General features: G+C 46.9%; 1 protein-coding gene across 1 annotated transcript in view; it reads left to right on the forward strand.

Annotated features, from left to right (window-relative positions):
- Positions 1 to 209: 209 nt before the first annotated feature.
- zmym2 (zinc finger, MYM-type 2) overlaps positions 210 to 23,196 on the forward strand; it is a gene marked incomplete at its 3' end in the record, with an annotated part of 61,012 nt that continues 38,025 nt past the window's right edge. Inside the window, exons 1-6 of the mRNA XM_080785238.1 lie at positions 210 to 249; positions 11,841 to 12,926; positions 16,447 to 16,654; positions 18,462 to 18,622; positions 20,268 to 20,416; positions 22,986 to 23,148. Of these exons, the coding sequence (XP_080641364.1) occupies positions 11,856 to 12,926; positions 16,447 to 16,654; positions 18,462 to 18,622; positions 20,268 to 20,416; positions 22,986 to 23,148 (1,752 nt within the window). The 5' untranslated portion in view covers positions 210 to 249; positions 11,841 to 11,855. The remainder of the gene's footprint in view (positions 250 to 11,840; positions 12,927 to 16,446; positions 16,655 to 18,461; positions 18,623 to 20,267; positions 20,417 to 22,985; positions 23,149 to 23,196) is intronic.

Here is a 23,196-nt window from a genome sequence, read left to right on the forward strand (position 1 = left end):
GCTTGCCCCAGCGGCATTCTGCCACGTGGGTGGAGCTTCTTTTCAATCCACCAGCTGTCTAAAAACCCAAGAGACGCCGGCAGACAGCGGAAAACGGCCGCGCCTGTCTGCCCAGGTCTGGCAACAGCTAGACTCTCTCTCTCTCTCTCGCCTGGTTGGTGTCTTAGTTAGTTGGTGGTGCGCTGCGCATGCGTCGTTCGCCGGATTAATGTCAACGGGCACAAAAGTGGCGCTATATCTCCTCCTCCGGTAAGAAACACACGCTGTGGGGTTGGTTCTTCTTCTTTTTTTTATTCCCAATTTTAACGCCATTTTCCCCCTCCCTCTTAATGAGTCAAAGTTTCAGCAACTGTGTAGTACCGGGTGGTCGGGGTAGGGACAGGGTACGCCGCCGGGGCGGGTTATAATATGTCCTGAGACTCACGCATGCACGCGCGAGTCCCGTGAGGTTCCAGACAGTAGAAGACACGTTTTTCATCATGAGGAAATCCACAGTTGATTTGTGAGGTTTGTCCCCCTCCCCCCCACTCACCGCTGTGTGTGTGTGCGACTGTGTGTGTGTGTGTGTGTGTGCGCGCTGTGTGTGTGTGCGACTGTGTGTGTGTGTGTGTGTGGTAGGGTTCTATTAGCCTCGTATTGTTTAGCTCGCTCTAATGGCGGACGTGAGGCAGTGCTGCTTTCTGTCGGGAGGGGGAAGTGCATGGGGTATTGGTGGGGTGGTGGTGGTGGGGGGGCAAATCATAGCCGGTGGTGGAGGAGACTTTTAACTTCTTGGCTTTACTAGTGTTCGGTTTTATTTAATGTCGTTATAAGGAAGGAATACCCCCCACCACCACCATGACACACAAATTAAGGCAGTTCATATGATATGTTAACGTGAGGGCCGGGGGACAGGGTTGCCATGTCCACTTATTATAAGTGACTTCGGGGGCTTGTTTTGCTGTGAAGTTCATTGGAAATATTAATGGTAATTGGGTTTTTTAGGGGGGGGGGGGGCTTGTTTCTAAAGTGTAATTGCTTATTTTATTTAGGCTTGTTCCCTGATGTTGTTAAACAACGCGTCGCGAGGATAGGCTTATTTATTTACCTATTGCTATTGTCTTAATTTGCCTATTAGCTGATTATTGATTAAAATTGCTCATTTTGTGGAGTGGCTTCTTTTGGGCTTGTTTTCATAGACCTCTTTGCTTATTGCTGTCGCAAAGATATGGCAACACTGCCGGGGGCGCCCCCTGTGGTAGCCACTGGTATTTGCCACTTGATTGCCACAGGGTTGGTCTCATTTTGGGGTATATATACTTTCCAATTAAAAAAAAACACATGATGGCGTCACAGGTATGTTTAAAACCACTGTAATACATAACATGTGCGAGAGGGAAATAAATTAATACAAATGTGATTAAATTAACCTGGACGGGGGTGTTGTGTGTTAAGGAAAACTGTATTTGAGAGCCTTTTTTGTTTGTTTGTTTGTTGTTGTTGCAAGCATGCTGTTGACATTGCCGTTGTTGTTTGTTGTTGGTCAAGAAGCAGTAGTATACCGAATATAACTTATTATGCACACATTTTTCCAGTATTTAACAACAATGGCGCAGTCTCTGCTGCTCTGCTCTCTCCTCTGATCCAATGGCTGTGGAGGGAGAGAGAGGGAGAGAGAGAGAGGGGAAGACGAGGGTGGGAGGAAGGAAGGAACAGTCAGGAAAGGAAAGGAACGGCACGGAATGGAACAGAACCACGTTTATATGTGGTATTAGTTGGCTCGCTCTCTCTCTCTCTCTCTCTCTCTCTCTCTCTCTCTCTCTCTCTCTCTCTCTCTCTTCGGTCCAATTTACCCCAAGCCCGACTAACAGAGGAGGGGCTCCCTATAGGAGGAGTCGGGTAGAGAGAGAGAGAGAGAGAGAGAGAGAGGGGCTACGGTTCTTAGGGGCTCCAGTAATCCATCCAGGACTGTTCCTGACTAGTGTCGGTGCAAAGTTTTTTGGACCAAGTTTGCAGATTGTTAAAAGAGCGAGAGAGAGAGAGAGGGAGAGAGTCGTTCTCCCCGGTTCGGAGGAGGAGGGGGAGCTGTGTGGTGGTGGTGGTCGGTGGTCCTCTGTCAGTTACTCAGTCAGTCAGTCAGTCAGTCGGAGCCATGGTGGAGCAGAGCCTGCTCAAACCCGCTTCATAATCAAGGGCCCTTCCCGGCCCGGCCTGGAGTGGCTGCTGCTGGGAGGAAGTTCTGTCCAGTCGTGGGTCCCCCCCAAAGAAAAACGTGGTAGGCAGGATTGTGTATATACTATAAATAAGATATGTAGGACAGGCTTTTGGAGGCTGCATAGAACAACAACATATAGTGCTGTGTATCCCCCCCCCCCTTTGAGGTTTTGTGAGTTGCATTCGCAGATGTTTAATAACCAGAAACGTTCATTCATATCATCGCGATAATATAATTTCAGCAGCTGTGTGTGTGTTGTTTTTTTTTAGTTTACGGGTCATTTGACCGGCTGGCTGCGCATTACGCACCACTTATAACCACTGTGTCGTTTGTCTTGTTATATAATGTTAATTATACGCATTTGATTCATGATGATGATGCTATCACCAACCACCGGCTTGCTTAATATCTAGACGGGGGGCATGGTTCTTTGCGCAAACTGCGCACATGTGCGCGTGTAGGAGTGCGTGCGTGTGTGTGTGTGTTATGGGCCATTACGGTGTATATTACCGGTACATGATTATATTTCGATTCAGGAGGAGTCATGGTGCAAATTGATGCGAGGCTGGATTGAAAGGTATAGTCAGAGCCGGGTGTGCGCCTATGCTGCTTTGTAGGCTAAATGACATGTGGTGGTGACGGTGTGTGTGTGGCGATTTGATCATTTGTCCGCTCGATGTGGGTGCACAGGTACACTCTGCCCCCCCTCCAGCACTATAGCCCACCGTTCGTTCGTTGTGTTGATATAATTAAGGTTGCTCGTGTCGGGGCTTATTATTTTCCATGTATGTCTCCCTCTCTGATTCACATGAAACGGACGGTGAGGTGACTGACTGATCGTAGCAGGCAGCTCTGCATTGCAGTCTGAACAGTCTAGACTTGATGATGTTTCTGTACTGCTGTGTGACATGGTGACAGTGTGCACCATCAAGTCCCATCATAATCCCCTTTTGAAGCTACAGTATATGATATACCAGGCGTGACTGTATTGCCTTGCAGGTCTATTTAGGTTTTTAGGGAAGAGTGTTGTAACTTTTTGAGGGGGCTTTTATAACATTGAGGGGCACAATATTTTATGTATGCCAACTATACTGTGTGTATGCATCATGCATGGTTACAACATGCATGCGTAATGTTAGGTTTGGTTATTTATTTTAATTGTAGTGCCCATAATATTAGCCTATTATGTAAAGCAAATTAAATGCTCAAGGAAACCGTGTCACTCTATCTGGGTTAGTCTGTTTCTTTTGTTGAACACTAGGAGAACTGCTCGGTGATCTTGAACATCACCGGCCGCTTCAGATTTGGTTTCCTGTCACATGGTCCCTGTGCAAAAAAACTGTGAAAAATATATTCCAGACTGGAATATCCTACATAATTATTTTAGAATATTACTTTGGAAATCTATGCTTAATGATTATGCATTATACAATTGTGTATATATATATGCATAATAATTACACTGTTCTATTTCCAGGGTTGGATGTAGGCTAGCTAAATATTTGTGTTTAAATATGCCACTGTACTTTTACACTGTGCTGTTTTTGAGCCCCTCTCCTATGTCCAGCTTTGAGGGTTTGCGTAAACACAAACTTTGTCCTATAACACAAACATTAAATGCCATTGATAATTAATGTTTGTGTAAACACAAACATTGCATAAACAACACACACACACACACACACACACATTGAAGACGAAGGTGAGGATGCAAAATTAAGGCCCTTCATCAAACCCTGTACACTCTAGATAATGTCCCTGCTACCACCCTTAGATCTCCATATATGGAGCTGACCTGTCACCTGTTCTGACCATAGAGCAATGAAAGGATAGAGGCCGAACCCGAGTTCTGACATTCCATATGTTGATCATCTGACCTCATCAAACCCTGTACACTCAAGACAAAGCTCCTTATATGGCCAGTTACAGAATTAATTCCATGTTGATTCCAGCAGTCTGCCGTCAACGATGCCGATTACATGCAGCGTTGCAAAGTCATTCAACACTGGAGCACAATAAATACAATACAACAACATCATTAATTGACAAGACAAAAAGTCTTAAAATAGCCCACAGAGACATGAAAGTCAACCAGAGGAGCAGGGGAGGTCAAAAACACACCAGTGCAGGATACCACAGCCTGTCTGTCTATTGAAGTCAGCTTTAACCCGATTTTGGGGCGGGAACCCCTTTTGGCGTTAGCATTATGTTATGCTTTAGCTATTGGAAAAATAACAGATCTACAAGCTCATAGTGGCGCGCTGCGAGCTTGTAGGTCTGCTATTTTTTAAAAACCGAAGAACGACTGACATTATGACGTAGAAACACAAGCTTTTTCAGAAAACTGTCAGGATGTAGAAGACATGTTTAGAATCTGATCTCAGGTCAAGATGGGTTTGTCTCGACCTACTGTAAGCCTTTTCCGGTGTTATCTATTTTTCCTCGGGATGCAATGGTTGTCGGACCAAAGCAACGAGGCCTACTGTACGTACAGTACACATAGTGGTGTAGGATCATGGGAGAGGCTTCAGCACAGCTGTACAATTGATGCCTTAATATCGATAGGTTAATGTCGTGGCTCTTCAGTACTTTAATGCACATTTCAAGGGCAAAGTGTTGCAAAGCAATGCGCTTGAGATTCAAGGGCATAGTAGAAGATGGAAGGTGATTTGTAGAAGTCAACACCTAAATATGATTTTTAACCCATTTTGAGCGGTATTAAACCCCTTTTGGTGGTTACATACATTGTTATAATTTAGCTATTGGAAAATAGCAGATCTACAAGCTCATAGCGCGCCACCGAGTGGCGCGCTACGAGCTTGTAGGTCTGCTATTTTTGAGAAATCGTTAAAATGTGCCTCAAATCTTTCAGAAAATTGTCATGATTTAGAAAACTTTTATTTATTTATTTCGACGTCAGGCCTGAATGGGTTGAAGGTGTGTGTGTTGTGTGTGTGTGTGTGTGTGTGTGTGTGTGTTTGGGCGATGTGTCTGTCTTCTGCAGCTGTCAGTAGTGAAGTGATGTTGGTCTCAGCACCATCCTCGCTGCCGCACAGTGGGAGGAAAAAATAGTCAGGAAGGCTGAATAGAGAATGCTCCTTTTTTCCCCGATTGACCGTCCTGGTGTTCCCAACGTTGTTTTTCCGAGGGACATTTTGCACGAGTATTTAGTGTACATGACTCACCTATACGTACACTTCACCTCCACCGTCGAATGTATCGTTCTCTTATAGTTGCTCAGATTTAAGGTACCAGTGATTATTGAATATTCTACCACAGGTCGTTTCGACTAGGAAGCAATCTGATTGACGTCACCCACAGCCTTCTAGCCGTGGGTTAAACCAGCACCGTTCACCACCTAATCAAAACAAAGAATTCAGCTGCTCTGTTCTCCCAGAGCGCTAGCAAACTCGGTGGCTAAGGCTAGCTAGTTTCTTGGGACATTTGTGGTGATTATCGCCACTTCAGTGATGCTTGCGGAACTCGACTCCGTCTCGTTCCTGACCGCGTCCCTGTCGTGGCAATAATCACGTTGACCCACACCCTCTCGTGTAATATTGCTTAAATCAGTACCAGTGTCAGTGTGTCTACTAGTGGCTCTCAGGCTTCGTACACACCTACACAACACATGTTCGGTCCGCGTGCAATGTCTGATTGTTGTTTGATTGCTGCTCCAATTCATTTTCAATGGGAGTCGCATGGTTTGACCAAACAGTTTTGTTTGATGAGGGGGGAGCAATCAGCAATCAAACACGAATGTTTGGTCAAACCATGTGACTCCCATTGAAAATGAATTGGAGCCGGGGCGCCTGATGGAGGGGAAAGGAACTGGTTGGTGTTCCTTCCACGCGCTACGTCCAACCAGGGAAACTCCCCCCTGTCAGGTGTAAAGGAGCAGCTTGGACACTCAGGCATGAAGGAAGCATGAGTCCGTTGCTCTCCCCATGTCCCCCATATATGGGGACTAGGTTGGTGGAGGGTGTGTAGAGCCCAGGATCACATTAGATGATTGACACACAGGGGTGAAAATGGGTTACAAAATCGTGGGATAAAAATTATATTAAAAAAAAGAAAAGAAAAATGCATTCTTATGCAGCTGAGAAAAGAGAAAAATAATCATTTGGTGAAATGACGCTAGTTGATGTTTAATGAATGCTCCAGTAAAGCTTTTGAATGCTGTTGAAAAACATAACAGTGATTCCCTGTAGGCTATATTTGAACTCGTCTCCTGCATATCTTTTTTAGACTATATTATCTTTAAGTCTCGAGAGCTGCTGTATCTCTACAGCTGTTTCATGAAAATACATTTTCAGGCCAGGAATTTTTATCCAATCGGGAGAGAAAACCACGAGGCTTAAATTTGATCGTTTTCCAATTGTGTTATTAATTTATTGTGTTCGTCAATTACATTTTATTGTAATTCTTGATTGGATAAAATTGGTGTCCTGACCTTAAAAAATGTTTTCTACCTGGAGAGACGGGTATAGAGAAGACCCATGTTCCTCAGTCAGTTAACACTATCTATGCTATAGTTGCATTTTATGTATGAAAATATAATGCTATATAAATAAAGTGTATTATTATAGATAGAGTGTTAACTGACTGTGAAACAAGGGTCTTATAGCAATGATTGCTATCAGTGTATAGAGCTATTTAACCTAGTTATTTGAACCTATACACACCACTGTTTGCCAGGGCTCCTCCTGCTCCTGTCTGATAGGTGGACTGTTTAGCAAGAGCACGATGTAATAAGCTATACTTTGCTTTGTGTTGTGTTGCGGCTTGATAAACCCTTTGAGGGACGCTAGCCCCTGCTATACACCGGTTTAATGTCTGACCTGAGATCAGATTCATACGAGGTTTCCACTGGACACACACACACTGGTCTGATTAACCCATTCTGACCTGAGATCAGATTCTAAAAAATGTCAGTCGTTCTTCGATTTTTCAAAAATAGCAGACCTACAAGCTCGTAGCGCGCCACTCGGTGGCGCGCTATGAGCTTGTAGATCTGCTATTTTTCAATAGCTAAAGCATAACATGATGCTAACACCAAATTGAGGTTCCTGTTCAGAATGGGTTTAATACCTGAGGCAATGAATACACATAATGTAGCATATCGAAAATCACGTTACATTATTGTGGAAATATCCATAACCATTCATTCCTAACGGAGCTTAAATCGGGCGACTTGTGGCTCAGGAGGTAAAGCAGGTCGTCCAATGATCCCTGGGTCGGCGGCGGTTCGAATCCCGGCTCCTCCTCCTCCTGTCCACATGTGGAAGTGTCCTTGGGCAGGAAGACACTGAACCCCACACACTGCCTCCAGTGAGTCGGTCTGTGTGAGCTCGCCACCGTCGGTGTGAGAATGTGGGAAGTGAGGACGCTGCAGGCGTCGACTGAACCATTGTGAAAGCGCTTTGAGCACTTGGGGGAAAAGCGCTATAAAAATGCAATTCATTACAATCAAATACTGGAGGGTGTAAGGCTGCTACGTACTCGCACATAGTTGTGCCGCCTGCCGTCTGTACATGGCTGTGATGAATGGGACGGCTTCGGGATTCGGGAAAGTTGATTAAATAGTCTCTTAACGTTTCAAATTCAAGTGGTATTGAAAGTTCACGTGGGCATGTCCGTCCGTCTTCCTGATTAGGCTATACTGTTGTTGTCTAATTGGTATTCCTTTCATGCGACCTCACTCACCTCCACTCAGTGCTGTTGTGTTTCTTTGTATTCCACCTTTACTCCATCTATCTTGCCCTCTTTTGAAAGTGCCTGTGGTCATTTTACGTCTTGTTTTGAGTGACTGTTCAAAGAATCAAAACTCGCCTTTTATCAGGCGATTGCAGAGCAGGGCTAACGACTGTATATATATATATATACAGCCACCAGACAAACCGGAGCAAACCCTTAACGTGCAGCCAAGCAGCCCAGTTTAAACACTCTATTCCCTGCCTGTGCCGTGAAGGGCCCTTCACAATAAAGTGTCTCCCTTTCCTCCCAATGAATGAACCCCCCCCCCCCCCCCCCCTGCTATTTTTGAAAAATCGAAGAACGACTGACATAGCAACATAGCTTTTTCAGAAAACCGTCAGGATGTAGAAGACATTTTTAGAATCTGATCTCAGGTCAGAATGGGTTAATAATATATTAGCGCCCCTCACTTCACACGGGTGTGATTAGTTTTTTAGCATTTTCATGCAACAAAAAACATTTTCAACTGGGGAAAAAAAAAACTAACCGCTTATCCAAAGGGTTGTGAGATGAATTATAAATGAGTCTTTAGGTACAGTCTAAATACTAAAGGTCAGTCAGGTCACAGCTTTCTAAGATCTGATGCAGGACATTTCCATATTATCACAAACCAACAGCTTACACAATGGCTTTTAGTTTTATTATTTATTTAATTTCTATTGATTGGTAATCACAATTATTAGCATTGATTTGGGGGCAAAAATATCATCTCATATCAACATGTTTTGATATGTTTACCCTGCAAGCAGACTCTGAATGAAATCAATTGCTTTAGAATTAAAGCATTTATTAATTTGCCACAAGTAAAAAAGTGGGTGAATCTTTTTTTTGTGCAGTGGGAAGAAGAGGGGGGTGGGGGGGGGGTGGGGGGGGAGCATCATCATCAACATGCAAACATCCCGTCATTAGTCATTATTAATAATTGTGGAGACCAAGATGGTGTTATGCACGATTCCAAACAACTTAACCCATTTAGGCCTGACGTCGAAATCAAAAAAACGTCTTCTAAATCCTGACAGTTTTCTGAAATACCCCATGTTTCTATGTCAGTGGTGCTGAACCTTTTTCACGTCAAGGACCCCCAGAATTATCTGTATTTGGCCGCCGACCCCCATCTGAAAATATGTTGTTCCAGGGACCCCCCCCCCTCAGAAGCAAAGATTTGAGTTAAAAACGTTCGCTCTGAAAGAATATATATATTCAAAGGTGTGCGCCACATTTTCAAGATTTAAGTGGCGCGCTACGAGCTTGTAGATCTGCTATTTTTCAATAGCTAAAGCATAACATAATGCTTAAAACACCAAAAGGGGTTAATTCCCCCCCAAAATGGGTTAATTGAGCAGCAGCACCAACGCGGCGCAGACAGAGTACTAGTATACACGTCCCTGTGGCCATCAGGCTGATGGTTGCCCCGGCAACCAAGGTGTAGCTTCAGCCGTCACCCGTGGCAACAGAGACCAAACTGTTGGGTTAGACCAAATGGGTAAAGAGAGGCGCTCAGCCACAGGGGGAAGGTGGTGGTGGTGGTGGTGGTACGAGAGAGAGGCGCTCATCCACAGGGGGAAGGTGGTGGTGGTGGTACGAGAGGACGAGGAAGGTGTATTCAGCAGGTGAGAGGAAGGAGAACTGGGCGTTGGAAAGGAAAGGTACTATGTTTACCCAGGGTAACTGGACTAAGGGAAGGAAAGGTACTATGTTTACCCAGGGTAACTGGACTAAGGAAAGGAAAGGTACTATGTTTACCTGCAGGGTAACTGGACTAAGGAAAGGAAAGGTACTATGTTTACCCAGGGTAACTGGACTAAGGAAAGGAAAGGTACTATGTTTACCCAGGGTAACTGGACTAAGGAAAGGAAAGGTACTATGTTTACCTGCAGGGTAACTGGACTATAAGGAAAGGAAAGGTACTATGTTGTTTACCCAGGGTAACTGGACTAAGCTCAAGAACTTGTTTACAGCCAGGCCCTGCTCATATAGAACATTTCATGGTAGGGGTTCAATGCCTTGTCCAACAGTTTCAGTTCGCCTCTTGGCTGCAGTATGCTACACTCTGGGCTCATGTTAGCTTACCGTTGACTTAGCTGTTAGCACGGCAGAGTGAGGTTTTAAGTATGCCGGCTAAGCATTGCAGGTGCTACAGTAGCAGGTCTCCTACTGTATATTGTTTACATTTATTATTTAGCTCTCTGGCATTTGCTACATTTTGACCATGCATGTTCCCATATTCAGAAACCCATGAAAGTTTGCAGGAATATTCTTGATGATGTAGGTGACAAACTGAGCCTGTATCGCCTCACCTGCACTGTAGGTGGTGCTATTTTGTAGGTGCCACCGCTAGCAGTTGATGGCAAAGGTCAGGTGCATGAATCCCACAGTCATTACCAACAATAATTGATTTTATCTCATCAGTGCCCATACCCGAGGACAGGTGGGGTTAGCGAAAGGGTCTTTCTGTGTGGAGTTTGCATGTTCTCCCTGTGTCCCCTAGGGTAGGTACCCTCACATGTTCTCCCCGTGTCCCCTAGGGTAGGTACCCTCACATGTTCTCTCCGTGTCCCCTAGGGTAGGTACCCTCACATGTTCTCCCCGTGTCCCCTAGGGTAGGTACCCTCACATGTTCTCCCTGTGTCCCCTAGGGTAGGTACCCTCACATGTTCTCTCCGTGTCCCCTAGGGTAGGTACCCTCACATGTTCTCTCCGTGTCCCCCCCCCCCTGTCAGGTGAAAAGAAGCAGCTTGGACTCCTCATGCATAGAAGGAAGCAGCCCCCAGGTTGGTAGAGGAAGTGTAGCGCCCATGATTACATTATATAAAGTGACACTGGGCGAAATTGTGGGATAAAAATGATATGAAAAAAATAAAATAATTGATTTTCATGTCCTCATGCAACACGTCGTTAGCTTGAAATCAGTTCTTGTCAGCGAGTGAAGTGAAGCGGCGAGTCATAATCTTTTGGCCATATTGACTTGTTCAGCCAGGTGTGTGTGTGTGTGAGTTCAGCCAGTTGTGTGTGAGTTCAGACAGTTGTGTGTGAGTTCAGCCAGATGTGAGTGCCTCAGGAGGTAGAGTGCCCGCCTTCTGGGGGGGGGGGAGGTCCCAGATATAAATGGCATTAAATGGGGGTCAGTAGCCTCTGCATGTCAAACTGGGGGTCCTTTTCAAATGGGGTCTTGCCCTGAAAATTAATTTTCAGGGCAAGACCTCGACCTCGCGCGTGCCGACTCGGCCCCCAGCCCTATTTATAGTCAAAATATGGCCCTTGAGGAAAATTATTTGGGGAACCCTGCCCTAAGTGCTCCCGATGAGCAGGTTGGTGAATGGGTGAATGTGAAGTAGGCTACAGTACATTGTAATGTAAGGTGCTTTGGAGAAAGGCGCTATAATATGAATCCATATCATTTACATATTGGCATATTGTATCATTTATGAATCCTACCCTATGTCTGTGATATTGTGCAGGTTTCCTATCATTGACATGGTTTGTAGAAAGATTAAAAATGTATTTACAGTAGGTGTGTCTTAGCCAGGCGCGGAGCCAGGAATTCTTTATGAGTAAGGCATAGACGAGGGAGGGAGAGAGAGAGGGGAGTTGCACCACTCGGTTCACACAGGTGTGATTTTTGAAAAACGACTGACATAGAAACATAGCTTTTTTCAGAAAACTGTCAGGATGTAGAAGACATTTTATAGAATCTGATCTCGGGTCAGAATGGGTTTTAAGACAGGTAAGGTAATTTGGTGGAGGTAGACAGACATCTGATCCCTATGGAGGGCTGTTCCAGCTCCCTGTAAGCACTGTGTCACACCCCTTAACCCCCCCCCCCCCCTCCTCCCATATGCCTCCTCCTCCTCCTAATTGTGGTCCCTTTGTGTCGGTCCTAATTGTCGTCCAGGTGCTTGCCTTAGCGATGGACGAGGAGTCGGAACCCAAGCCTGCGGCGGCAGCCGAAGAGGAAGGGGGGCCGCGGGGGGTGGCGGTGGAGCCGCCGGACGCCACCACCGCCGGCGCCACCCCTCCCCCCTCCTCCCCCTCCTCCTCCCCCCCCTCCTCCCAGCAGCAGCAGGCCCCCGCGGAGGGAGAGGAGGAGGAGGAGGAGGCCCTGGGAGAGGCGGTTCCCATGGCAACGGGGGACGGAGGAGAAGCCAAAGATGGAGGAGAGGAGGAGGATAACGATGATGACGTGGTGATGCTTGTCGAGGAGGAGGAGGAGGGGGAGGGGGAGGCCCCCCCAAGGACCGCCACCTCCAACCAAGACACGCCCGGCGGCAGCACCACCCAGCCCCCCCCCTCCTCTACCCCCGCCACCACCACGCCAACAACGGGTGTCACAACAACAACGGCGGCGTCCAAGACCCCCAGTAGTACCTCCTCCTCCTCCACAGCATCACCACCACCACCACCACCGTCACTGTCCCCTAAAGCAGCCCCTAAAGCTGCCCCTAAAGCTGCCCCTAAAGCAGCCCCTAAAGCTGCCCCTAAAGCAGCCCTTAAAGCTGCCCCTAAAGCTGCCCCAACCTCCACCTCCACCTCCATCACCACCACGGAGCCCATCGTCATAGACGACGAGGAGGACACCGCTGCCGCCTCGGAGCACAACAGAGACTCCTCCTCTTCCTGCTCTCCCTCGGCCGCGGCCGCGGCGGCACCACCGCCGCCGTCTGGAGCGGCGCCGTCCTCCTCGTCTTCGTCGTCCTCTTCTCCTTCGTCGTCCTCACACGGCGCGGCAGCGGGAGCGGCCGCGGCGCTGAGCAGCACGGAGCCGGACTCTGAGATCCGCATCGCCAGCGTCACCACTCTGGAGACCACCACCAACAGGCCACAGAAAGCCTCCTCCTCCTCCTCCCCCCCGGCCCCCTCTTCCTCCTCTGTGTTCGCCACGGCGGCGGACGTGGAGGAGGCGGAGCCTCAGCAGGTGGACATGAACCTGAAGATCACCTCGGTGACGTCGCTGCAGGGCGGAGCTTCGGCCATCGTAGCGGTGAGTAACGCTCGAGTATAGAGCACCGAAGTCCTGATGTAACTCGCTCATTCCCCTGGTTCGCGGAAGTAATTTCTCTATGGAGAATAACATGGGGTGATCTTAATATCGTCTACTAGAAGCGTTGTGGTCCAAAAATAAACAAGCTGTCTCAGCGTTATTGTCAGGGAGGTGTCTCTGTATCGTTTGCAACAGTCAGTCACTCATATATGATACAGTCTGCTTCTAGCGAAAATCTAACTAATTCAGCAGCAGTAACATTAGCGTTTTCTCTCAGTCAGTTGATTCTTCATATCCATATGAGTGAAACGGCCGGGATGACATGTTTAACACAGTTCTTATATGAAGCAATCTAAAATCCCCCCTATGGGGATTACAATACAACAACAAAAATACATGAACCATGGGACTGACGCCCTCTACTGAAAGTGACGTCAGACTTCGGTGCTCTATGTCCCTTCATATTCGCATGAACAGTGACATGTCATTAATCACAACGGTTGTTCATATATTTCTTTAATAAGAAGGTTTTTGATACTCACCAAAACAAAGGCGGGCGCACTCTGAGCCCCCCCCACCACACGTATAAACGGTACTTTTTGGCCAAAAAGGGATTTTGTTTCCACCGGGAAAAAAAATACTTTTAGTTTACTCCAATACTCCAATACCGATATTGCCCAGATAACTTCTTCATCGAGAATATTTTTCATCCGGTGAAAGAAAAATCCATTTCTGGCCAAAAAGTACCGTTCATACGTGTGCATGCTCAGAGTGCGTCCACTAAGGAAAGTAGGCTTTCTAATGACACGACCCGCCTTTTGTTTTGGTGAGTAGCAAAAACGTTTTTTTAATACGCTAAAAAGGAGAGGCTGGTCTGAGTTCCATGTGAGATTTAAAAGCGAAAGTAGCATAGCCTTAATGCAGGGCAGAACCATAGAAGCAGTAGAAGGCTATGGACCAGAGCTTTACAGGCTCCCCAGGTGAACAGAACCATAGCAGCAGTAGAAGGCTATGGACCAGAGCTCTACAGGCTCCCCAGGTGAACAGAACCATAGAAGCAGTAGAAGGCTATGGACCAGAGCTACACAGGCTCCCCAGGTGAACAATGAACAATGCTACCACGGCAGGAGAAAAGCACACTAAGCTGTTCCTGTTGTACTTTGAGTCTGAGAGAGCTTATTGAGTAAAGCCCTGCCTTTCAGACCAACCTGGGTGCTTTGTTTCTTAACCCATTTTGGGGGCGGGAACCCATATTGGAAAAATAGCAGATCTACAAGCTCGTAGCGCGCCACTCGGTGGCGCGCTACGAGCTTGTAGGTCTGCTATTTTTTATAAAGACATTATTTTAGAATCTGATCTCAGGTCAAAATGCATTAAAGAACCACCATTCTTCTGTGCGTTAGAATCTGATCTCAGGTCAGAATGGGTTAAACTCCTGCTGAGGTGGAAAAAGAGCGTAAACGGGCGGAAAGAAATGTGCAGTTCTTTGCGAGTCACGTGATGCCATGGAGTCGGTATGGAGTCGTTGTGGACTTGGCTTTACTCTGGAAGTCAACCTGTAAGGACCGGTCTCAGTACTGTGCCCGGTACCAGTCCACATATACAGTCGACCTGTAAGGACCGGTCTCAGTACTGTGCCCGGTACCGGTCCACATATACAGACAGATGCATATATACTTATACTATTACTTATACTATATTTATAGACTTGTATAGTCTTGTACAGCATTATATCACTGAGTCCACTATAGCCTCGGAAACACAGACTTTTTATTTCCAGGGAGGAAAAAAGAAAAAAAAAGTCTGCAACCGAGTCCACTTCAATTGGGCATAGAGTAGCGCTGGTGCTCAACCTTTTTCATGTCAAGGACCCCCAGAACTATCTGTATTTGGCCATGGACCCCCCTATCCCATCTGAAAATATATTGTTCCAGCCAGGGACCCCCCCCCCCAGAATGGAAGCAAAGATTTGAGTTAAAAACCTTCGCTCTGAAATAATATATATTCATATATCAAACAAAATAAAATATATATTATTTTGACATCGGTTCGATGCCAATATTGTATTTTAAGCCAACATCGACCGATATGATGACCAATTAATTGTGCATCCCTAAAGAATGGGGTTTGTATGTATCGACCGATATAATACGGTATAAACAATAATTATGCAGGGTTAACTAGTCTGTTCTTTATAACCCCAGGGTTAACTAGTCATGTTCTTTATAACCCAAGGGTTAGCTAGTCCTGTTCTTTGTAACCCCAGGGTTAACTAGTCTGTTCTTTATAACCCCAGGGTTAACTAGTCTGTTCTTTATAACCCCAGGGTTAACTAATCCTGTTCTTTATAACCCCAGGGTTAACTAGTCCTGTTCTTTATAACCCCAGGGTTAACTAATCCTGTTCTTTATAACCCCAGGGTTAACTAGTCTGTTCTTTATAACCCCAGGGTTAACTAATCCTGTTCTTTATAACCCCAGGGTTAACTAGTCCTGTTCTTTATAACCCCAGGGTTAACTAGTCCTGTTCTGTGTAACCCCAGGGTTAACTAGTCCTGTTCTTTATAACCCCAGGGTTAACTAGTCCTGTTCTGTGTAACCCCAGGGTTAACTAGTCCTGTTCTTTATAACCCCAGGGTTAACTAGTCCTGTTCTGTGTAACCCCAGGGTTAACTAGTCCTGTTCTTTATAACCCCAGGGTTAACTAGTCCTGTTCTGTGTAACCCCAGGGTTAACTAGTCCTGTTCTTTATAACCCCAGGGTTAACTAGTCCTGTTCTTTATAACCCCAGGGTTAACTAGTCCTGTTCTTTATAACCCCAGGGTTAACTAGTCCTGTTCTTTATAACCCCAGGGTTAACTAGTCCTGTTCTTTATAACCCCAGGGTTAACTAGTCCTGTTCTGTGTAACCCCAGGATTAACTAGTCTGTTCTTTATAACCCCAGGGTTAACTAGTCTGTTCTTTATAACCCCAGGGTTAACTAGTCTGTTCTTTGTTTTTTCTTTTATATATTTTTTATCCCACAATTTTGTAATTGTAACCCATTTTTCACCCCTGTGTCAATCATCTAATGTGATCCTGGGCTCTACACACCCTCCACCAACCTATAGTCCCCATATACGTATGGGGGACAAGGGGAGAGCAACGGACTTGAACTCATGCTTCCTTCATGCCTGAGTGTCCAAGTTGCTCCTTTACACCTGACAGGGGGGAGTTTCCCTGGTCGGACGTATAGCGCGTGGAAGGAACACGTTATTCCAACCAGTTCCTTTCCCCTCCATCAGGCGCCCCGGCTGGCCAGGGGGAGGCAGTAGTCTGTCCTTTGTAACCCCAGGGTTAACTAGTCCTGTTCTCTGTAACCCCAGGGTTAACTAGTCCTGTTCTGTGTAAACCCAGGGTTAACTAGTCCTGTTCTCTGTAACCCCAGGGTTAACTAGTCCTGTTCTCTGTAACCCCAGGGTTAACTAGTCCTGTTCTGTGTAACCCCAGGGTTAACTAGTCCTGTTCTGTGTAACCCCAGGGTGCTGACGGTCAAGTGGAGGAGAACGGTCTGCAGATCAGCGGGACGTTCGGCCCCACCGACCTCCAGATCAGCGGCGCCTTCAGCCTGAACACCGACGCGTCGCCCGGCCGACCCACGGCCTCCTTCAACCCGGGACGGGTCGTCTCCACCGCCGCGGGAGGACAGCCCGTTCAGAACGGGGACACGGGGACGCACGCCAGGACCGGTAAACCAAACGAACGCTCTCGAAATAATATGCGTGTCATGGTGGGGCACTATGGGGTGCAGCGGGTTAAGTTAGCCCACGGTTCGATTTCCGACTCTCTGCTTTTTGGTTGGGTTTGGGTGGAGAGCAACATCAGGTATAAGCTAATGCAGTGGTTCCCAAACCTTTTCATGTCAGGGACCCCCACATTGAAACTGATGAGCCCGTGGACCCCCATTTGAAAAAATATATGCCAGCCTAGGGAACCCCCATAAGAGAAGATTTTGACTGCTCTAGCAGTGAAAGCCAGTGATTCTCAACCCCTTTAATTTCAAGGACTCCCCCAGTTTGACATGCATTAGTCTACGGACACCCCATTTCTATCTCTGGGACCCCCAATTTATATTGTAAAATCAATGTTAATTTAACTCAGACTCTGAGTTACAGACCCATAAGGGTCCATTTGGTTCCAAACTATAATTTAGCTGGGGACCCCCATGGAACTCCCTCAGGTACCCCTGGGGGTCCCCGGACCCCACTTTGGGAATCACTGGGCTAATGAATATGAATATGCTTATTTAATAATCCGAATATAGACAATCTACAGCAGGGGGGTGCCCACACTTTTTTTGACTTGAGAGTTACCTTCAAAATGACCAGCTCAACCAGATCTACCCACCTGAAAATATACCGTTGCTGAAATGGAATAGGTAGAGTTTTCTTTGTATTTAATTAATAATAATAATAATAATTTGATCTACCAACATTTGTGCGCAGCAACACTTTTGATTTGATTTGATTATCTTTATTTTGAAACCTTCAGGTAAGACAGTCAAATAAGAAAAAAACAATATATATATATATAACCACAATGCATGTATATTTCTTTTTTGAATGAAATAAGAAAATTATAATGACAACAATGTGATCATTGGTCTTGCACCTGAAGTTCAAAAAGGAGTAGGAAGAAGTAAAAACTGATTTACTCCTACACCCATCTTAAACATACACTCAAACAAAGCATTGCATTATGAGCTTAATTCATGCCAAAAATAGTTTTTAGATTTTAAATTAAATATTCTTTATTAGGGGCATGTCATGTGATCTACTGGTAGATCACGATCTACCTTTTTGGGCACCCCTGATCTACAGGCTCCCAATGTGATGTGATTTGATTTGTTTTGATCATCTTTATTTTGAACCTTCATGTAAAATAATAATAATAAAAAACACTGTATATATATATATACAGTGTGTGTGCACACACACACACACACACACGCACACAAAATATAACGACATCAATGTGATCATTGATCTTGTTCCACCTGAAGTTCAAAAAGCAGTAAGAAGTAAAGTGTTATTTATTCCTATACCCCCTCCTTGATGTCGTGATGCTTTTAGGATCGCGACGACAACCTTTCGGGTCGCAGTGAACTCTGCAATTATACTTTTTCTTTCTGTCTTTGCAAAAAACCCGAAAAAATTGGGGAGTCCATGAAGGCATATTGAACCGGGCAGGGCGCACATGACCGTACGTCTGGGTTTTTGAAACCGTAAACCAGTGCACCCCTTTATCGCGCACGCACCGGGCTTGACACGAACACAATTAGAGACACCTGTCAGTTTCTTGCAGTTCTCAAGGAACTGACAGGTGCAGTCACACACACACACACACACACACACACGCACGCACACAAAGATCACTCTCATGCACGTGCGTGCGTACACACAGACACACGCATTCATTCATCAGAGTTCTTGTCAGATTTCCCATCACACTGATTTGCACCTGTACTGTACCTCCTGTATGTATTGATCCCTGCAGACTCCTGGATCTCCCAGTCGGCCTCGTTCCCTCGCAACCAGAAGCAGCCCGGGGTGGACTCTCCGTCTCCCGCCACCTCCCTCACCAAGCCTCCCGGCCAGTCGGCCTCTTCCTCCTCCTCCTCTTCCTCAGGGGCTCAGCAGCAGCCCAGGACAGTCAAGGTACCCCCCACCTCCCCTCGCTGTGATTGCTACGGTCCTCTGTTAACTAGGGATGTCCTCGTACACTTTTTTCGTATCCGATCCCAATACCACAATTTCTGTGTTCGCCGATACCGAATACTGAATACCGATACCAGTGTTCCAAGTGTTCCAAGTGTGATCTCGTGTTGTGATTATAGCTATATATCTGGTATTGTGTTTATAGCTATAATATCTGGTGTTGTGTTTATAGCTATCTAGATATAATATCTCGTGTTGTGTTTATAGCTATCTAGCTATAATATCTCGTGTTGTGTTTATAGCAGACTCCTCACTCAAATGTGCACTTGCAGTTTGGGGCAACTCCAAAGCAAACCCCACATGTCCCAACATTTTATTTACCTGCCATAGAGTCAACCCCTTCCTCCTGTGTCGGATCGGTGGTTAGACTGGCATATTCACAGATACCAATATGACAAATAAGGGCTGATACCTATACAGTATCGGGACATCGTTATCTGTAAACCCTCTCGTTAATCACTCTGTGTTTCTACTAATGTTTTCATTTCAAAAGTACCCCCGGTTTGATATGCGTTAGGCCACTGCCCCCCCCCCCCCCCCATTTGATATCATCTAATTATAATCCTCCGTGTTCATTTGACTCCGAGTGTATAAATGGAACCAAATGGAACCGAACCAAATGGTCTCCCCGGACGGACCCCACTTTGAGAATCGGTGGCTCACGTATTTGAAACGCGTCCCACGGCTTCATGTCTCTTTTTTTCCCTGTTGCTCAATCATGCTTTCTTCTTTATATTTCTGGCTTCCTTTGCTTTGGTCAGCGAAAGGGAAACCCAATTCACTCCAAGCTGGGGGGCATTTCCTCTTAGTTTCAGGGACTGACTGTACGGCGACCTTGAGTGCCCTGAAAGGCGCCTTATAAATAAAATGTATTATTATTATTATTATTATTAAAGGCTCATTCATAGTCTGGATTTTCGGTGGTGAGGTGACCACCGAACTACAACATGACGTCACTGAGGTGACCACCGAACTACAACATGACATCACTGAGCCGCGGTGAAGAGCAGACCACCGCCACCGCTCCAGCCCTTCTCTCAGTTTTTACTCACCACCACCGCTCAATGTTATTTCAGCTCCGGTGGTCAGCTCACCACCGGAGCGGTGGTCACCTCACCACCGGAGCGGTGGTCACCTCACCACCGGAGCGGTGGTCACCTCACCACCGAAAATCCAGACTATGAATAGGCCTTAACACTCTCTGCCCGTCCCTGTCTCCAGGTCACCTGTGTCTCTATAACACTCTCTGCCCGTCCCTGTCTCCAGGTCACCTGTGTCTCTATAACACTCTCTGCCCGTCCCTGTCTCCAGGTCACCTGTGTCTCTATAACACTCTCTGCCCGTCCCTGTCTTCAGGTCACCTGTGTCTCTATAACACTCTCTGCCCGTCCCTGTCTTCTTCAGGTCACCTGTGTCTCTGTAACACTCTCTGTCCGTCCCTGTCTCCAGGTCACCTGTGTCTGTATAACACTCTCTGCCCGTCCCTGTCTTCAGGTCACCTGTGTCTCTATAACACTCTGTCCGTCCCTGTCTCCAGGTCACCTGTGTCTCTATAACACTCTCTGTCCGTCCCTGTCTCCATCAGGTCACCTGTGCCAACTGTAAGAAGCCTCTGAAGAAGGGGCAGACGGCGTACCAGCGTAAAGGGTCAACTCACCTGTTCTGCTCCACCACCTGCCTCTCCGCCTTCTCACACAAACCCGCCCCCAAGAAGAGCTGCACCATGTGTAAAAAGTATGTTCTGTTCTGTTCTGTTCTGTTCTGTTCTGTTCTGTTCTGTTCTGCTCTGCTCTGCTCTGTTCTGTTCTGTTCTGCTCTGCTCTGCTCTGCTCTGCTCTGTTCTGCTCTGCTCTGCTCTGCTCTGCTCTGTTCTGTTCTGTTCTGTTCTGTTCTGCTCTGCTCTGCTCTGTTCTGCTCTGCTCTGCTCTGCTCTGCTCTGCTCTGCTCTGCTCTGCTCTGCTCTGCTCTGTTCTGCTCTGCTCTGCTCTGCTCTGCTCTGTTCTGTTCTGTTCTGCTCTGCTCTGCTCTGCTCTGTTCTGCTCTGCTCTGCTCTGCTCTGCTCTGCTCTGCTCTGCTCTGCTCTGCTCTGCTCTGCTCTGTTCTGCTCTGCTCTGCTCTGCTCTGTTCTGTTCTGTTCTGTTCTGTTCTGCTCTGCCCTGCCCTGCCCTGTCCTGTCCTGTTCTGTTCTGTTCTGTTCTGATGTTGAAGGTGTTCTGCTGCCAGCGCCACTTGAACTGTGATTAACCCATTTAGGCCTGCACGTCGAAATTTAAAAAAATGTCTTGTCTAAATCCTCGTAAGATTTTTCCGAATTTTGATCGGCTAGTTTGAAAATAATCTTGGAGGTGCAAGAACATTGTGTATGTGATTGATCAGACCCCCCCCCCCTTTGATGCACTGGTGATTTCTATTGTTTTATGTTTCGCAATCTGTCCGCGATGTGTGCAGTTTTGGCTGAGGATAATCCTTCTTTGAGCGACTGCAAACACAGATGGCAATTAATGAACGGAGAGGGACAGACAGGCAGCACACACACGTTGTCTGTCATCAGAACTGGAGAGGGACAGACAGGAGAGGGACAGACAGGCAGCACACACACGTTGTCTGTCATCAGAACTGGAGAGGGACAGACAGGAGAGGGACAGACAGGCAGCACACACACGTTGTCTGTCATCAGAACTGGAGAGGGACAGACAGGAGAGGGACAGACAGGCAGCACACACACGTTGTCTGTCATCAGAACTGGCAAAATGTCTCAGAGACAGATTATGGCAGCAAGGCACAGCGGGGCTCTAACATTCAGAACTCATAAGTACAACATCTCCTCTGGGCAGGTGTACCGTACCCTGGGGTACGCTACGGTATGCTTTCTATGGCATAGCTGTACTGTACCCTGGGGTACGCTACGGTATGCTTTCTATGGCATAGGTGTACCGTACCCTGGGGTACGGTGGCAGCTCCACCACGGACCCCCTAGCCTGGGGTACGGTACACCTATGCTTTCTATGGCACAGGCAGCTCCACCACGGACCCCCCCTAGCCTGGGGTCCACCTCTGCTTTCTATGGCATAGGGCAGCTCCACCACGGACCCCCTAGCCTGGGGTCCACCTATGGTTTCTATGGCAAAGGGCAGCTCCACCACGGACCCCCTAGCCTGGGGTCCACCTATGCTTTGCCTTTCTATGGCATAGGGCAGCTCCACCACGGACCCCCTAGCCTGGGGTCCACCTATGCTTTCTATGGCATATCCGCTGGGAGAATCTAGACGCAGCTGCGCGACATGAGACTAACTAATGAGAGCGACAGAGAGAGAGAGAGCAGTGTGTGTGTGTGTGTGTGTGTGTGTGTGTGTGTGTGTGTACGTGTCTGCGTCAATTTAACAAAGGTGCAGACGATCAGAAATCAGCAGAGAGTGATCAGCGTTTGCGATACTACTCTATGCCGAACTGAAGTGGACTCGAAACCCAGACTTTCTTTTTTGTTCTCCCTGGAAATAAAAACGTCTGGGTTTCCGAGGCTAGGTGTACTTCTGCTGTCCCTGGTCGTCACCTCCACCCCAGGAGTCTCATGTGGATGAACTCTGGTCGTTTGCTGATCTTTAGACGTGCAGATAAACCCACAGCACAAAGTCTCGTTGCTATCCTAGTGGACCCTATAGGAGGAGCTCACCTGTGCTATGAGCAGATAGCCTCGTAGCCCGAATCGCCTTGCACTCAATCGGAAGTATAAAATTGGTTTTGTCCTTTAGAACTTTGTTCATAGCGTTGGCAAGCCCTGCCAAAAAAGGTGTGTGTGTGTGTGTGTGTGTGTGTGTGTGTGTGTGTGTGTGTGTGTGTGTGTGTGTGTGTGTGTGTGTGTGTGTGTGTGTGTGTGTGTGTGTGTGTGTGTGTGTGTGTGTGTGTGTGTGTGTGTGTGTGTGTGTGTGTGTGTGTGTGTGTGTGTGTGTGTGTGTGTGTGTGTGTGTGTGTGTGTGTGTGTGTGTGTGTGTGTGTGTGTGTGTGTGTGCTATGTTTGTGTACAGTATGCATCTACATGGTACCTGAAAATTGTTCACTTCCAATGTGCGCTTTTTTATCTCTTAACTGTGACCCTGCGTACATAAGACAAAAGTCGTAACATAAGGTAGTCATACCGTATTGTCGTCATAAGAAAACACAGATGCACTCATTGGCCCCTACGTCTCGGCGATCCAGTGTTTTAACATTCATCAATTACAGACTTACAGTATTACGTACGTTTTGTCATTTTGACCGTGTGTGTGTATTTGTGTGTGTGTGTGTGTGTGTGTGTGTTTGGTTCCAGGGACATCACTACGATGAAGGGCACCATCGTGGCCCAGGTGGACTCCAGCGAGCAGTTCCAGGAGTTCTGCAGCACCGGGTGTCTGGGGGCCTACGAGAGCAAGCAGAACCCGCCCAAGTCCACCATCAAGACCAAGTGCACCGTGTGTGGCAAACTGACCGAGGTCAGTCTAACACAGTAACCCCTTGTTTTAACACTGCTTGGTTCCCAA

This window comes from Protomyctophum bolini, assembly GCF_963924005.1.
Source record: "Protomyctophum bolini genome assembly, chromosome: 16".
NCBI classification, from domain to species: Eukaryota; Metazoa; Chordata; class Actinopteri; order Myctophiformes; family Myctophidae; genus Protomyctophum; species Protomyctophum bolini.